Source organism: Toxorhynchites rutilus, chromosome 2 (genome assembly GCF_029784135.1).
Source record: "Toxorhynchites rutilus septentrionalis strain SRP chromosome 2, ASM2978413v1, whole genome shotgun sequence".
Taxonomy (NCBI): domain Eukaryota; kingdom Metazoa; phylum Arthropoda; class Insecta; order Diptera; family Culicidae; genus Toxorhynchites; species Toxorhynchites rutilus.
This window is the reverse complement of record NC_073745.1, coordinates 39155624-39173112: the sequence shown is the minus strand read 5'-3', so window position 1 is coordinate 39173112 and position 17489 is coordinate 39155624. Positions and strand designations below refer to the sequence as shown.

The window sequence follows — 17489 nt, the reverse complement described above, 5'->3', positions numbered from 1 at the left end:
TTCCGTATCCATTGTTGTAACATAATTTTTAGCGTTTTCCGAATCCCGGTGAGCATCCAGATAATAGACCAAAGTCACCGACTTCGTATATTCATCATTTAAAACATTTAAAACTGGTGTGGACCACTTACGTATTACATTCAATGAGGTTGAGGAATCAATTTCCTGTCCGAATCCCACAAACAAACAAAAACACACTTGTAAACCAACAACGCACACCACATTATTTACATTCGCATTGATGGTGCCATATACTATACAAAGCAACACCACCGAAAAGTTGGTTCTTCTTCGTGACTCACCTCCACCAAGTGTAGCGACGGCCTGATGCTTGGAATTGGTCGCCGTCCCGACCACGGTCCCATTGTTGGTCTGCAGCGTCGGCGAAGCTCCCATCACTCCGTACTTGATCGGTTTGAAGTGAAAGAAGGACGGCGAGTAGCCGGAACCGGCACGGCTCAGCGAGCTGAAGCGTTCCTCGCGATCCTCCACGTACAGGCCCTCCTTGCCCATCGCCGCCAGCTGACGACCCTTGGGCATAAACATCACCAGAAACACCGTCGAGGCGGTCGCGACCAGCCCGAATGCGAGACACGCGTCCCGGTGCCGATCGGCCACGGCCAGCCCGCACAGAGTCCACCCGAGCCAGATCGGGATGATGCCACCCACGGCCAGACCGATGTACGTTGCCTCGCGATAATTGTCCCGAATGCCGCGCGATTTAATCGCCAGGATAGCGACGAATATGATCAGGAATACCACGTAGATAAGGGAGAAGAGTAGCTCGGAAAAGGAGGTGTGACAGAGCGGGATGGTTGGGTTTGCGTTGTTAAGGTCTCCGGCTGTCAGGAGCAGATGATAGCGGCTGGAGATAGCCGTGCCACTGGTTGGGACCGGAACTTGATCAACGCTCGGTGGGGAGGTCAAAAGCCATTGGGCTCCTACGGCTACTTGGATAAGTACCGCGAAAAGAAGCAGTAGGCCCTGATACGGTGCCGGTAGATAGACTCCACCGTTGAGACTGATTAGGAAAACACACTTCACTAGTAGGGAAGCGAACACGAGAGCGAAGGCGACCCCTGCGCCGAAGCGCATAGTAGCGCACGAAAGCACTGTTGGATTGACAGTTAGAACTGCAGCCAGTCCAGAACAGGAAAATAGGCCAAGGAGCAGCATTTGACCGAGAAACAAATGTCGCCGGCTGGGTGAAGTTCGCCAAGCCTTGCAGAGAACAAAAATTTCGAAGGCTGCCATCATGATCATCGACAGCGATGCTAGTACCAGTACCGGTACTACCCAAGGTTCTTTTCGTAGTCCGCTCGGATAATTGGTCGCGACGATAGTCGGAGGTGTAACATTCAGCTTGTGGACATTACTGTGGCTGTTGTGGTTGCCCGATGGATTACGGGCCGCTATAATGACACCGCCAGGACGCACGGTCGTCGATCGAGTTACTGCTGGAAACGCTGTCGATGGCACTACGAAAAATTCTGTTGACATTTCTAGTCGATGGGCTTGCGCGGATGCATTCACACCACTTCCGCTGCTAGCATTCTGCTTGCCCACCAGCGGTGCCAAGCTGTCACCCTTAATACTAACACTTTCCAGCAGCACAGGCCGCTCGTCACTATTCTTAGCACTTCTTCCTTGCACCACTTCCTTAGGATATGCAAAGTTGTTCTGTTCTACCTCAAGCTCTTCTTCATCTTCGCCACCTGCTTCCTCTTCCCCTTCGTCCTCACTCTCAGATACGGGTTCGTCCTGTTCATCGGCATCCACGGAATAATCACTGCCGCTGGTATTTGAATCCTCCAAATTCTGGGTAATACTCGTTACCATCACATCACTTCGTTTGCTAATTTGATCATTCACCAGTGTGGGCAACTGAGCCTCATGATTACCACCAACAGCACTCGCGCCCAATCTCCCCGTGTTTCGATAGCTCACCCCGGGATAAACGTTCCCGGGACCGGGTTGTCGCCTGAATTTTCCACCACTGGTACCCCCACTGGCCCCCGATTGGCCGACGACAGTCGCGATCGCGGAACCGCCATTGCTTTCCTCCACGTGGGGACGATTGCGGGGCGCTAACCGATCGCCGAATTTCGGAATATTCAACAACTCCCTATAGTTTCTGGTTTCTTCCGCGTTGAGATCGTCGAGTTCGCCGCTGCTGCCTGTTGCGCCAGAACACCGATTCACTAAGCTCGCTAAGCTGAGCGTAACAATCGTTACCGCCAGCATCAGCGCCGACCCTTTCGGTCGACGAGCCATACCTGACTGACAGAAACGGCGATCGCCCAACGCTCCACCGAATCGCACGATCGCAGTGCACTCTCGCAGCTCGCGTTTTTCTCATTCGCCCGCAATTTCTCTCATTCTCGTTCTCTCTCTCTGGCGGCCGTCAAACCGGTGCGCAGCAGCGCGCTACCATTTCTTCGTTCTTGCACTCCACGCGCGAAAGTTCAAGTTCGCGATAATGCCCGACCCCAGCGAGCCGCCGGCGGCTGATGACGCGGTTGGCTGTCGATGATGATGATGACGATTCTCTTCGCGTCGCTCTCCCATGTGCCTTAGAATTTTCTCTGTTTTGAACTCTTAGACTCTCTCGCAGCGGCCAATTCGTTTGGGAAGGAAAAATCAAAATCCAACGGTGCGCTCACAGTTTAAAGGGATGCTGAAAACAACAGTTGAAAACGGTTGTGGAGAGGTTCTTTAGTTTAAATCCGCCGCGGTTGCTGTTTGGTTCAGCAAAACAAGGTGTTGCGATCAGCATCTCCCATGTGACGGCCGAGCATTTTTGGATTCTTTTTTTTTGGGGGTGGTTTCTTTCTTCAATTGGACAAATATAGTTTAGAAAAACCATTATACGAATACGTCCTAATAGTCGTATTGCATATTTCAATTTGGATTCCGTTCATTACACACGTTATTTGATCACAATTATTCGTAAAAATTCGAAAAATATTAATTTGCGTTGCAGAGTGCTGATGGTTGAACGTAAACAAAGTTGTTGATCGTTCGAAAGACTTTAAATCAGATAATGGACATAATAATTATGGATGTATTTCGCTGACCTGGATTATCTTTAGTGAAACATAACCCCTTCTGTAATGCATCACAAAGTAACAATATCAACACTAATTGATTTGAATCTTCGGTAATTTCATATCTCTGTAAATCCTAATTGACGGATTCACGCCAGTTTGTCTATGAGATCGGCGATATATTCTCAGAATTTATTTCAGCTTTGTGGAATGTGACATATCAGTTAATTAGGCATCTTTAGGCACTAACTTTTTTTTTCAAAATAGTCGAGACAAGGTGTTCTCAAACTATTTTGGGCAATAGACCCTTTTTCCAGAATTAAGTGATATTTCAGACCCCTATAGCCAAATTTTTGAACAAAAATCTATTTCTAGTTTTTGTCTTATTCATACAAAATTCTTACTAATTCAAAGACTTTGCAGTTGGTTAGCCTGTTATAAGGCCGTAACAACTATATTACCACCCCCTATATTATTTTTGTCGCATTTGGAATATTATTTCAATATTTTGCTTAACCAAAGACTTCTGAAAGTATCTGGCAGTACTCCAACTTTTTTAGGGCTGCTAAAAATGTACGATATTAATTTGGGAGTCATTTTTATGTAAAAAAAACATGATTTCAGAGCACCGGCAAAACATTCTGTTTAAATTCGTTGCACATGCAACAAGTTGATAAGTTTTTCACTGTAAGCGTTCTATTTAGGATCTACTGTATAAGTTCATGCAGTTTCTTCAATAAAAAAAATTGTGTGTTTGATGAAAAATTCAAATTTTATATTTTTTCTTTGTAAGTCTATATAAAACAAATTTTCGCTGCACTAGAGATACTGTTTTAATTTTGTATAAAATGAGCTTACAAGACAGCGGCAAATTCGTCAGATATTCTGTTTTCATGAAATTATCTAGCATTGTTTTGAAAAACATCGAATTCGCCACAATCATAAATATTGATAAGAAAAAAGTTAGGTTAAGCTTTGTATCAAGAGAATTTAATGTACTGTAAGCATTATACATTTGCGGACCAGAAAGCTATTTGACAGTTCTCATTTCCAAACAGGAAAACTTTGAAAGAAATCCCAGTATATTTTTTACGAGTAATTTTCATTTTGATAAAGTAAAAAGTACAAAAATCAGAAGAAATCAGGATCACTTCAGAAAAATCTGGCAAAATTGAGTGTTTGTCAGGTTGCCAGGGAGCGTCCCAAAAAACCTGGTGTCAACTATATTGCCACCAATATTTTCAACTGTTTATTTTTTATCAAATATAATGAGTTCCTTCTCATGTAAGGATTATGTTTTCTGAAGTTTGAGTTGATTCCTTACCTAGTCTCCACGGCCATATAAAAGGTTAAACCAAAGTTGCCAGGTGTATTGAACAGAAATGTGGATGTTGGAAAATCAAAAGTCTTGATTTATCTGGATTTTTGTCAACATTTTTTATATTTAATTGCGTATTTTATTGAACATTTTCACGAGTACGTCGTTTGATGTTTGTGTGAACGGACACGGTTTATTGACGAGTAATGTCAATGAGGTGTCTTTCTCAAGGCAGGTGAAGAACGAGGTTTGGATTAGATTTGTCCACAAGGGCCCTTCTCAGGTGCTCTAGTCCTGAGAAGTTTAAAGTCTCTATAATTTAGCACAATCAATCAATCAACAAGTTTATTTATTTATTTATTTATTTATTGTCGACAATCAAAATTGTAGACTGATACATTCTTATTACTACTTAAAACTACTTACTTAAAACTAAAAAAAAAAAACTAAAAATAGCTAGATAACTTATCCGTTTAATTCAAAAGACGATTTTAACAAGTTACATGATCAAAAATTTTTTTTCGTTTATTTATTTATTTCATCAAACCAGCGTAGACTAAATATGCTGCCCAAATATTACAGTGAAATTCTATATCTATACTATATCTTATTCTATTCAGATAGTCTTTGAGCATTGACCTTGACATGGTTACATCAATTATTTCACTGTGTTCGTTACAGAGGCTCATCATACGATTAATAGGACTAGATTTGGCATAATTCGTTCTTCGGTAATCTATGTATTAATGATGTCTATGTATTAATGACGTCAAGGTCGTTGCTGAATATCAAAATCCACGTTTGAAATATAACAAATACAACACGATAACTGAAGTTGACCATGATACTTACAGAAACTTGATGCCTGCTAGTAAAGTAAGCATCGGGTGGGATAAATGTACCGTGGTTGAGGACTTTAATGTGTTGCGCTTTTTCAAATGTGGAGAATTCGGGCATAAGAGCACAGATTGCGAGAAAGAACAAATATGTTCAAGATGTAATGAAAAACATAAAACATCTGAGTGCTCATCAAATGAATTGGAATGCATAAATTGTATCAAGTTTAATAAGGAACGGAAGCTGAATTTGGATATAAATCATTCAGCTTATAGCACACAGTGTCCTGTCTATCGGAGACTGTTGGACAAGAAAAAAGTAACTTTTATCCAAACCAAATAGCAATTTAGAAAAAATATATGTGAGAAGAAGTTTGCAATAATTTATCTGAATATTGCTGGGCTTCCTACAAACTACGCAGAAATGCGATATCTTGTAGAAAACATGCATCCTCAGATGGTTTTTCTTTCTGAAACTCACATAATTGATGAAGAATCATATGATCAATACAATATTCCTGGTAATAATGTTGCTTTTTGCTTGTCGCACTCCAAACACACTGGAGGTGTTGCAATTTATGCAAAAGAGTCAATTAAATTTAACATTCGGTTAAACGAAGCTGCGAAAAATAATTGGTTCTTGGTTCTTGACTATTTCAGTTGAAAGAGGCATGCAGATGGGAAATTATGGAATTTTATATCATTTCCCCAGTTCTAGTGACCAGCGCTTCCTAGAAATTTTATAAAAATGGTGGGAAAGCTTTGTTGATTGCGGTAAGTTAAATATAATTGCTGGTGACTTCAACATTGACTGGCTTAATGTGCGAAATTCGAATCAATTGAAACAATTATCACATTACTTTAATTTAAAACAATCTGTTAACGAAGCTACTAGAATATCTAAATATAGTAAAACTCTAATAGATCACGTGTATTCAAATTTTGCTACTGTCCATTCTGTTGCAGAGGCCAAATTCAAAGTAACTGATCATGAGACAATTTTTGTTTACATTGATAATGGACAGGATGACCGTGATGAAAATAGAATAAAAATTAAAAACTGGAATAGATATTGCAAAGAAGCCATGTCTCAGCTTGTTTGTACAAGCCTGGATTTTGCAGCAATGACGGGACATCTGAATGATAAAGCAGCTGTTCTGACTGATAATCTGAGAGAATGTACCAATAAATTAGTGGTTGAAAAATATATTGAATTAAACAATTCGAACAGGTGGTACTCTTTTGATCAGCTGCGTCTCAAACGCAAAAGAGATAAAAAGTACAGAAAGTTTATAAGGACTAATTCAGGAAATGATTGGAGTAGGTACACCTTCGCGCGAAATATACATTCACAGGGCTTGAAAAAAACTAGGAGTGAATATATACAGAGGAAAATCGATGAACATCAAAGTAATAGCAAAGAAATATGGACATTATTGGTAAAATTATTAAATTCTAAAAATAGTGTACCGCGATCCATAGTTTTCGAAGGGTCAGAAGAGCAGTCAGACTAAACTATTGCCGATAAATTCAACAGTGATTCCGTCAATAGTGTTCTGCTGATCAACCAAAGTATTGACTTGTCCAGTGAACCTGACGAAATAATACAGCCGATTAATATCAATAGATTGTTTTTCACCTATCACTTTTGCTGAGTTAGGAGATATTTGTTTCTCATTGCAAAAATCGGTTGCAATCGATAATGTCAACGCAAAAGTGATACAAGATTGCTTTCATGTGATTGGACACGATCTACTGGACCTAATAAATGATTCTCTACGAACTGGGCACGTGCCAACGGGTTGGAAGGAATACCTTGTGATTCCGATCCCCAAAATTAATGGGACGGATAAAGCCGAAGAGTACCGCCCTATTAACATGTTGCACATATGAGAAAAAATGTTAGAACTTGTTGTGAAAGTCCAGCTGATGCATTTTGTAGATAACAAAAATTTGCTAATACCGGAACAGTCGGGATATCGAGAGGGACACTCTTGTGAAACCGCCCTGAATCTGGTGTTAGCAAAATTGAAAGAGAATATCGAGGCGAAAGAGACTATATTTGCGGTATTTCTGGATCTTAAACGCGTTTTTGAAACAATTTCTAGGCCCTTATTGTTACAAACATTGGAGCGCAATGTAATTGTAGGAATGTCGTACAAATGGTTCGAATGCTATTTGTGCGACAGGACTCAAAAGGCTCGTTCTAATGATTTTTTTTTCCGATCCCATAGGCAACTCACTCGAGGTGCCGCAGGGAAGTGTCTTAGGGCCCATTTTGTTTATTTTATATATAAATGATCTGAAACGGATTTTACGATATTGTGACATTAATTTGTTCGCGCATGATACTGTCCTGTTCATCGCAGCTAAGGATATAAAAGAAACCGAGGAACACATAAACGAAGATTTGCATTCTCTGGCTCAGTGCCTTAATTCCAAACAATCGAAATTGAATGTTGGCAAAACAAAATACATGCTAATTTCTTCAGCAAACTCCAGTATTGACGTAAATTTTGAAATAGATGGTGAGACATTAGAACGCGTGAATGAAATCAAATACCTAGGAGTTATCATTGATGACAATTTAACTTTCAAGTCTCACATTAATAATGTCATCAAGAAAATTGCTAAGAAGTACGGCGTTTTGTTTCTTTTGAAAAAAGAACTGACGGTGAACAGTAAAATTAATTGTATAAATCATTGATCTCACCGCACATAGACTTTCGCTCGTCGATCCTATTCCTTGCAAACAATACACAATTAACGAGATTGCAGCGTTTACAAAATAAAATTATGCGTTTGATTTTAAGATGTGGTAGATACACTTCCTCTAATTTGATGTTGGACGCGCTACAGTAGCTATCTGTGAAGTAAAGAATTTACTAGTTGATAATGATGTTTATCTTTCAAATTTTAAACGGTATGCTGCCTCGATATTTGTGTGATCGAATTGAAAGAGGAAGTGATGTTCATAGATACAATACTAGAATCGCGGATGATGCAAGGACACCTAACTTTATGTTTAGTAGGTCGCAGAACTCGTTGTTGTATAAAGGTGTAAATTTTTTCGATTCGATGCCCAGAGAAATTAAATGTGCGGTAACAATGGCAGAGTTTAAGAAAATGTGTATTTCACACGTGAAATCTGTTTTGTAAACTGGTTTTATCATTTCTAAATAATTCATTTATGTTTCCAATTGATTAAAATTTATAAAATTTATTTGCAGGTTTAACTACCGTGTTCGTACTGATGATGATGAAATTCGTTTTTTGTTTTGTTAATGTTAATGTTTTGTTATTGTAAAAAAAAAAGGTCACAGGAGGGTTGTGTTCGAGACACGACCGCATAGTTGACGTAGGATTCCGTTAGGCTATATGTTGATTTTATATATGTTTGAAGAATTACATCGTTAAACACTTTGATAATGATTTGATGGCCCTGAAATGGGCAATTTTGTTTGATTGTTGGATATTATTAGTTCACTCCACCAGTGTTTACCGAGTAGTGATGACAGAAAGATGGTAAACAGTCGTTGGATGGTGCGTATCAGATAAAAGATACCGAAGTGGAACGAGATATGATGAAAACCGCCCTCTGTCATCCTAGACGAGATGCCTCCTATATTATATATGAATGAAATATGAAAAAAAACTCGCTAATGGAATATAAAATAGTTACCAATACTGAACACAATTATAAATTTTTCTCATCAGTAAAAACATGTTACTTCAATATAGAGAAAACATATTTGAAATGGGAAAGGTAATTTTCTTTTATAACTTTCACTTTCTGAGTGTTTATTCAACCCAATGCGAATTTTAATTGGACTAACAGCACTTAATACTATATGTAGAGCATATGGGAAATCACTTTTTCTAATATTTTTTCACTTTTCAAATTTTTCTCGCCGTATAAACTTTCCTTGGGTGAAAATAAACATAACAAAACAGACATTTTTAACACAACTGCTACCATATACAATTTTACACTTACACTTGTGCTAAATTTTTCACAATACACGATCGTTAAAGTTCCAAATTTAAATTTTTTTTTGCTAGAATTAATCGTATCACTCACCTTACTTGCAATATAAAAATGCCCCCAACTTGCATATATTTGCAAAGCCGATTTCTTCTGGGCACCTTGGTTTTGATGTCTCTGTTAGGGAATACATTTAGGAAGGAACAAAATCACCCCCTACTTCCATGTATTTACAATGCCGATTTTCCTAAGCTTGGTTTTAATGTCTCTGTTAGGGAACACATTTCGGTAGGAACAAAAGCTCCCCCTACTTTCATGTATTTACAATGTCGATTTGACCCAGGCAGCTTGGTTTTGATGTCTCTGTTAGGGACCCGCCGCATGTGTAGTCAATTTCGACCAATCAGAAGTGGGTATTTCCGTTAGGATAAGGGTTGAGATTTTTCAATTGTTCGATAGTTAGTTACATGACATATATTATTTTCTTCAATATAAAAAATTGTTATGGAGTACCGAAATCGATTGACGTAAAAATTTCACCAATCCATCATTAAATGACTGAGCAATAAGCGTTTGAAATTGGACAATTTTCACGATGTACTCGATTTTCGATTTTCAATTTGTACCCCAATATGTTCCCGAAAGACGTAATCCTACGTCAAAATGAGTGTTGTCTACGGAAGTTTGAGCCTCGCGCGCATTTGGTGGGCCTGGATTATGTTAAGTGAACACTGGCAGAACACTGATACTTAATGAAATTTTTATGTGGGGTCTGAAGTGGAAACTGGAATGGGGATAGCTCATTCAGAATTGTCGTAAACTATCTTTTCATCGATTGGTTATATCGAGTATTTCTGATTTGTGGCAGATCTCTATCATGTTCTAAGTAGACACTTTTAGATATTGGGTTCAATTCCCAATCTGTCAAGTATCTTCCCGGGTTGGGAAGATACTTGACAGATTGGGAATAGAAATTCATGCCTGCAACACAGTCAGTTCGCATTGATGGTTTTATAATACTGTTCTCTTAACTTGGTTAAACATTAATATTATCTATTAGATAAATCGACCAGTTCAAACCTTTATAGGATCTTCTATCTCCGTTCTTCGTTCAATTGTAACGTCAAATAGGGTATAATTGTGCATTATTAATTCCTTCTTCGTACCGAAGGTGACCGTCGTACATTTGGAATGTCGGATTGTCATACAATTGACAGAACACCACGAAGCGAACGTATCCAGCTGTCGTTGGAGAACGCTAGCATCGGCGGTTGAGCGGATCTGAAAAAATATCTTTAAATCGTCTGCGAATGAAGCTCGGGGTCCTTCTAGCACCAAAAATGATCGTTAAAATAGATTAGGAAGTTTTCCTGGTCTATTCTAACGACCCAAATGGCTTACTTGTGGTATTCCAGAAGTCGCTGCGATCGGCTCTGAGCTGTTTGCTCCGACTGAAACAGTGATTCGGCGTCCTTTGAGGTAAGATTCGAACCAACTTAGCAAAGTCCCAGTAACGTCTGGTTCTGCCAAATTGGCGATGGCGATGTCGTGATGAATCTTGTCGAAAGCGGCTGTTAGATCGATGTAGACCGCGGGATCGCTTGCGTCTATTTATGCGGATAATCAATCGTTTCAATGAACATTTGTTCTCATAGCCAGACGTAATCACCAGGTTGTTCGATATGTAGCGTTATTAACTAACATTTCCGATAATAGTCAAAACGTTTCTGTTGATAGTATCAGTTGATGTCGGATAAAATCAAACAGGTTTGGAAGAAATTTAGTGAAATGTCTGGAAAAGGTGCTCTGATTTGTTGCGAGTCTATGATAGTACTTTTTTCTGAATACTTTAGGATACGATAAAAACAAAAGGGGCGTTTTTTTGACGTAGGATTACGTCTTTCGGGAACATAATGGGGTACAAATTGAAAATCGAAAATCGAGCACACCGTGAAAATTGTCCAATTTCAAATGCTTATTGCTCAGTCATTTCATGATGGATTGATGAGATTTTTGCGTCAATCTATTTCGGCACTCCATAACAATTTCTCACATTGAATAAAATAATATATGTTATGAAACTAACTATCGAACAATTGAAAAATCTCAACCGCTATCCTAACGGAAATACCCACTTCTGATTGGTCGAAATTGACGACACATGCGGCGGGTCCCGAACAGAGACATCAAAACCAAGCTGCCTGGGGGAAATCGACATTGCAAACACATGAAAGCAGGGGGGGGGCTTTTTTCCCACCGACATGTATTCCCTAACAGAGATTTCAATACAAGGTGTCTGAGGGAAATCAGCATGTAAATACCCTCGTGGTCGATAGTTTAACTAACGACGCGCACAAACGGATAGTGCTCATTGCAACTAGCGTCGGCATTGCTGATTGCATACGTGCTGGCGAATAAGGTGGGAGCGATGAACAAGTGTGTTTTCGTTCCAATAAGAATATTTCGATGGGTTGATTGAAGAATGATGTTTCAATGAACTGAATAGAACTTATGCTTGATAGAATATAAATAAAATTTAAATGTGGAACTTTTATGTTGGTTGCTTCATGAAAATTCATATCAATGACCGATCATGTGTTGTAAAACTTTTAGCATAACTGTGAGTGTAAAATTGTATATGGTAGCTATTGTGTTAAAATGACTTGAAATATGAAACGATATTTTTTCTCCCAAGGAAAGTTCATGCGACGAGAAAAATTGGAAAAATGAAGGAATATTCGAAAAAGTGATTTCACATATGCTCTACATATCGTATTGGGTGCTGTTAGCCAATTGAAATTCGCACTGAGGCATGTAGGATCGTGTTCCGTTGGGTTTGGAGCGAAAAGGAAATGGGTTGAATGAACACTCAGAAAATAAAAAAATAATGAATGAAATTACCTTTTCCATTTCAAATATATTTTCTCTATACTATAGTAACACTTTTTTTCTGGTGAGAAAACCTGTGTTCGATATTGATAATTATCTTATATTACTTTGATGAGCTTTTATTCTTTATATCATCCATACATAACACAGGAGCCATCTCGTCCAGGACCACAGAGGGCGGCTTTGGTATGTGATATGTACCATCAATGACTAATCACCATCCTTCTATCATTATCACTCGGTTATGGACACTGGTGGAGTGAACAAACAATACCTAACAACCAGACAAAACGGACCCAAATCATTATCGAAGAGTTTAACAATGTAATTCTTCTAACATATCTTAAATCAGCATGTAGCAGATAGCCTAACGAAATCCTACGTCAAATATGCGGTCGTGTCTTGGACACAACCCTCCTGTGACTTTTTCAATTAGTTGAATTTGTAAAGGCAATCTGCAATGTTGGTAATTTTAGTAACATGATTTACCGATATCACGATCAATAAGATAGTGGAGTGACTTACACCAACGGTATGAGTAAATTCTGAGTATGTGGAATGATTCGATGTCAAATCCGGGGAGTTATAATGCTATCCAATATTATTCTTATTTTACTACTGATCTTATGTTTCATTATCTACTTGAAGATTCAAATGCAGAAATTTAGGTAATTAAAACATTAAAAAACACAATTGCTTCTCTTCCTTCATCGCAGTGCAGTGTACAGAAAATTGTAATTATATGAGCAGCGTTTCAATGGTTTAATCTATTAGGAAACACTAAGTAATAAGACACTACAGTGACATGCATGTTTGGACTCTACAAAGAATGTGTTTCAAATGTAGATTTAGCTTGTAGCACATAATACTGATAATTGTTGATTTTCGAACGATGAATGAAAGCTGTATGGAACTACGTCCATTATGCGTACAATCAGTGATTTTTCGAAAAAAAAAATTCAGAATTGTTCAAATGTTTTCCGACACAACATGTTTGTTTGCATGTTGAGCAAATGTATTACATTGCATAGAATGCATAATGGTCAAAATGCCGATTTTGTCCACTTTGTCGCTTACGTCTTCTTTACAAACATGGGCAGAGCTGGGAACCATTCTCCGAACGGCTCTTGGAAATTCAGTCAAAAAGTAAACGGGAATTTGTACTTTTGAATCTTTCCGTTGTACATATTTTTTCAGTTGGTGGTCGGCTCGACGATTTTTGATATGAATAATTATGTTGGTCAAAGACATTTTGCAAAATTTTGTGTTGCAAACAAAATTTCTTGTGCCGAATAAATGCGCAGATACATTCGGTGACTCAACTATGCCGGAAACACGAATAGAATAGACCAAAATTAATGAAAAATTGCGTCAGGATATCAAATATATTTATGAAAATATATATTACTAATATATTACTGAAAATGCAATGAAACCGACAGAAAACTGTGCTAAAAATATGTCGTCTTCGTGCAACCTGCAATCGACGAAACAGTTAATTTGCATTACATTTCCGTTGGTAACATTTACAAACTGGTTGCGCAATCCAAATGCCCCACTCGTAGGAATACAAAACTTGTCCCAGGCCCATCTCATACTCTTTGCGGCAACGAAAATAACCCGAATTGCCTAAGCGGCAGCCGCAACCGCCACCGCCGTCGCCGCCATACACAAAAAAATACGACCCACGATTTGCACTCTCGGGTCCAAGTTCAAGTTCTATATCGCATTCTGGTTCTTGATTTTGAGTGCCTTCTTTCTCATGTTCCTGCAAATCACGATTTGCGGCAGTAGCGGGGGCGTGTGAGTCCCGCAGGCAGGGGCAAAAGAGCAGCGCAAGTGCATATATGCAAAAGGCTCGTAAACTCGTTCTTCTCTCTTGCGTGTTTCTCCAGCTACAATGTTTTGAGATCTTCGAAAAAGCAAGTAAAATAACCGCTCAGACGGGATTTTTGTTTGGATGCTGCCGATGGGATGGGGATTACTTTTCGGGGCGCGCACTCACGTGACTCGCTGTTTGCGGTTTGAATTTTGTGATATAGTTTTCGGTCTCGCAAGTCAACTACAATGCAACAATTACACCGGAAAGGCATTAGCAGCATAAAGATTTGATCGTCGTGTTCGGCGGGATGCTCTCGAGTTCGGTAAGAATCGTTCAAAATTAAGATCTGTGCGCATTGCCATGAATATTCATAAAGCGCGTCGTGATTGGCCATTTCCCGCGTGGATTTGTGTTACTGCTTCGGCTGTTTTTTTTTTTCCATTGGGGGATTTGTATTTTGAAAAGTTGTGCGCCCTTTTGTTGTTATCAATTGAGTGTTTTGTTGTTATTGTTGTTGCTGTTATTATGATTCTCTCATGCGCTTCCTGTGTATGCTAGGGGTGGAACGCGGGTGGCGGGAAGGAGGCAATGAACGTTGGTCGGTTTTCAAGATGATCTTTCTCCCGTTTAACCTTGTCGGAAACGGTGCCCGGGTGAGCAGAAAGAAAGGTTCATTCTTAATCGGTTAGCGATTGGCTTAAGGTCCGCTGCAAACAATGTTGGTGTTGCCGTTGATGTTGTTTGTTATACCGAGGTCAAAGAACCTACACGCTTTGAAAGCAATCTAGCATTCCTCATCTCGACTTCGGCATTCTTGGCGCTCGCATGGGGTCACATAATCGGAGGATTGCTAAAAAGAGGTATAACTATAGTTTGTACAGTTTTACATAGTGACCGTATGAATATAATAATTGGACAGGAAAATTTATGATTTGTAAAATAACTGAATAAATCTCAAAATATATAGAAGAATAATAAAGCCTTGGCAAAAATAAATCCGAATTCGTGATTAGAGTACTGTAAAACCTATATCATTGCCACAAACGGAAATTGTTAAAAAAATAAGTTCTCTGTTATGTCATAAGGCGTCGTGCACAAATTACGTAACGCTAAAAAACCGGATTTTGGACCCCCTCCCCCCCTACGTGAGGCAATTTCTTATCTCTAATACACAGAACGTAACACAACCTCGACCAACCTCCCCCCTCTCCCTTATCGGGTTACGTAATTTGTGCACCACGCCTAAGTTAATTCTAATTTGCTTCTAATTTGTCTAAATTTGAGTTTCATGAAAAAAATATCACCCAAAAATAATGCTCGTGTTTTACTCAAATCTGGTACCGTTCCGAATCATATATCGGACGGTTAAGGCATATGATGCAGAAAACAGATCTAAACTGTATGCACAGGTATAATTTGGTAGATATTTTTAATAAATTAGTTTAATATACTTTTAAGCTTTCTATTTTGGTACCTATTTGATTGAAAACATAAGAAAATCATCGAATAAAATGCTTTTCAAATGAAGCGAATAAGAATCAAACTTCGGACACTAAATCAAATTTCGGACAGATTGAATTCAAATTTCGGACACTTTATTTTGTAGTTTCATGGACGAAAATTACATTACACTTGATTATATTTTATAGTCAACTGCGAAACACTTACCAAGCAATCACAGTAAACTGTTAATGATGATGAGAACTGATGAAACACGGGAGAAATTGAAATATTTATGAACGGGTAAATTCTACGTGCTCACGCAAAACAAACGTCAAACACAAAAGATAATGAGTGGTGTTGTTGAATTTTTTCCTACTATGTAATAATTCAAATGTTATTCTCAAATGAAGTGATAGTGAAACCAAGGGATCACTCTAAAGAAGCAATTGTGATATTAAATTTATAGTTATGAAGTGCATGAAGCATTTCAATATATTAGAACAAAGTGTCTGAAATATGATGTTGTCCGAAATATGATTCAGAACGGTATATTGACTCCTTTTCAAAATAATTTAAACGCCTTGTTTTTTTATGGTCAAAAAAAAAAGTAAAATCATTCACAGTGGTTTTAGAATATCAGCTATCCCATGGCAAACCGATAAAGTAGTTCTCAGATTTTGGTGAAAATTTGTAGTTTTGTTCTTTATCGCCAAATATTGGGCCGGTATTTTTTGTTTTTCATTACGGTGCCCATTACGGGTGTTTTTCACAACTCAATCACAACTCAACTCAATTTTTTTTCTTTAAAACTGAGGGTTTTTTTTACACAACAAATCCAAAAATCAGAGAGGCATTTTTTCAGTGTTTGAGTTATGATTTTCCAAATTTAATATGTTAACAGTCGTCGTTTCATATTCCTATGGGGCTGGAATGTCATGCGCATGAATTGATCCATAGCGACTGTAACATTAGCTACACAAGTACCGTAATCCGGGGGCAAATTTATCACGATTTTCAAAAAAATGTAAATATTCCCGGAATGTTTTGTTTAGTATATACCCCATTATTATTAACACCAGTTCTGGTGTGAAGGTCACAAAACGTTATGTAATGTTTTGTTGAAAACTTTCTTTGAACGTTCATTTGAAAAAATTTTTAGCGGAAAATCTCAAAACATACCTTTGGGATGAAATTGGATCGCTGAATGATTTCGCGTGGTCAGTTGTTATCATCGGATGTAGTAACGGGTATATTACAAAGTTGATGGGTCTGGGTCTAGGGGCACGGACGGAATCTTGACATAGGACTGTGATTGTGTGAAATATATTATAGATAAAAATACTTTCTATTCCTTCGTTGCCACGTTGTCCGGAACATTGTTTGTAATAATTTTATAGCCCGATGACGTATATTGAGTATTCTATGGCCATGAGTGCTCTCTTGGGAAATTCGTGTAGCTGCTGTAGTGAATTGGTCTTATTTTGTGCTAAGTTCTGCTTATATATAGGAAAAGGAAAGGAGAATAGGCATGTGCATCCGAGGAAGTCAAGCGGATTTCTTAGGAAGACATATATGGGAAACATAATATTAAAATCGTGACTACTCAAGTTATCATAATCTGATATGCGTGAGTATAACCTTCTGAACCTCTAAATCAGCAGCCAGTTAAATTCATTAATTGCCTTTTTTACCTAACCAAACAACATGCTCGATATCATGACATCCTAGACCACAATTACATAAATTGTGCTACTAACAATTTATGTAACACCTACACGATAAAAAACGTGAATTGGGCCCGAATTGATTGGTCAACATACAATACATTAACCGATAAATGTCTATTATCGGTAAATGGAGAATAATTCATTATATGCATCAACTCACATTTTGATTTAACGCCCGAATGCCCATGAGGTGATCTAAATCTTTTATCACCTTGCATAGCAGATGGAAAATGTATAAAGCGTTTTCCAAAAAGATTTCATCAACGACTCGATCAAAAGCGGATGGACGTGTTTTGAATTCAGAATAGCGATGTAAATACTCCTCGAATGAATCACAACGACGACATAATGAGGTATTAAATTGGCCTTTTGACGTTTGGCGTATCTATGGTTTCACAATTTATGAACGGAACCCAGCACTT

General features: G+C 38.4%; 1 protein-coding gene across 3 annotated transcripts in view; it reads right to left on the bottom strand.

The window, feature by feature from the left end:
- The window catches only part of LOC129770018 (uncharacterized), a 198772-nt gene extending 196498 nt beyond the window's left edge, over positions 1-2274 (bottom strand). For all 3 annotated transcript variants that reach the window (XR_008742014.1, XM_055772595.1, XM_055772596.1), the window contains exon 1: positions 303-2274. Coding sequence is in view for 2 of the 3 variants with exons in the window: in XM_055772595.1 (XP_055628570.1) it covers positions 303-2274 (1972 nt within the window). In the remaining variant the exon portion in view is untranslated. The remainder of the gene's footprint in view (positions 1-302) is intronic.
- Positions 2275-17489: the final 15215 nt, after the last annotated feature.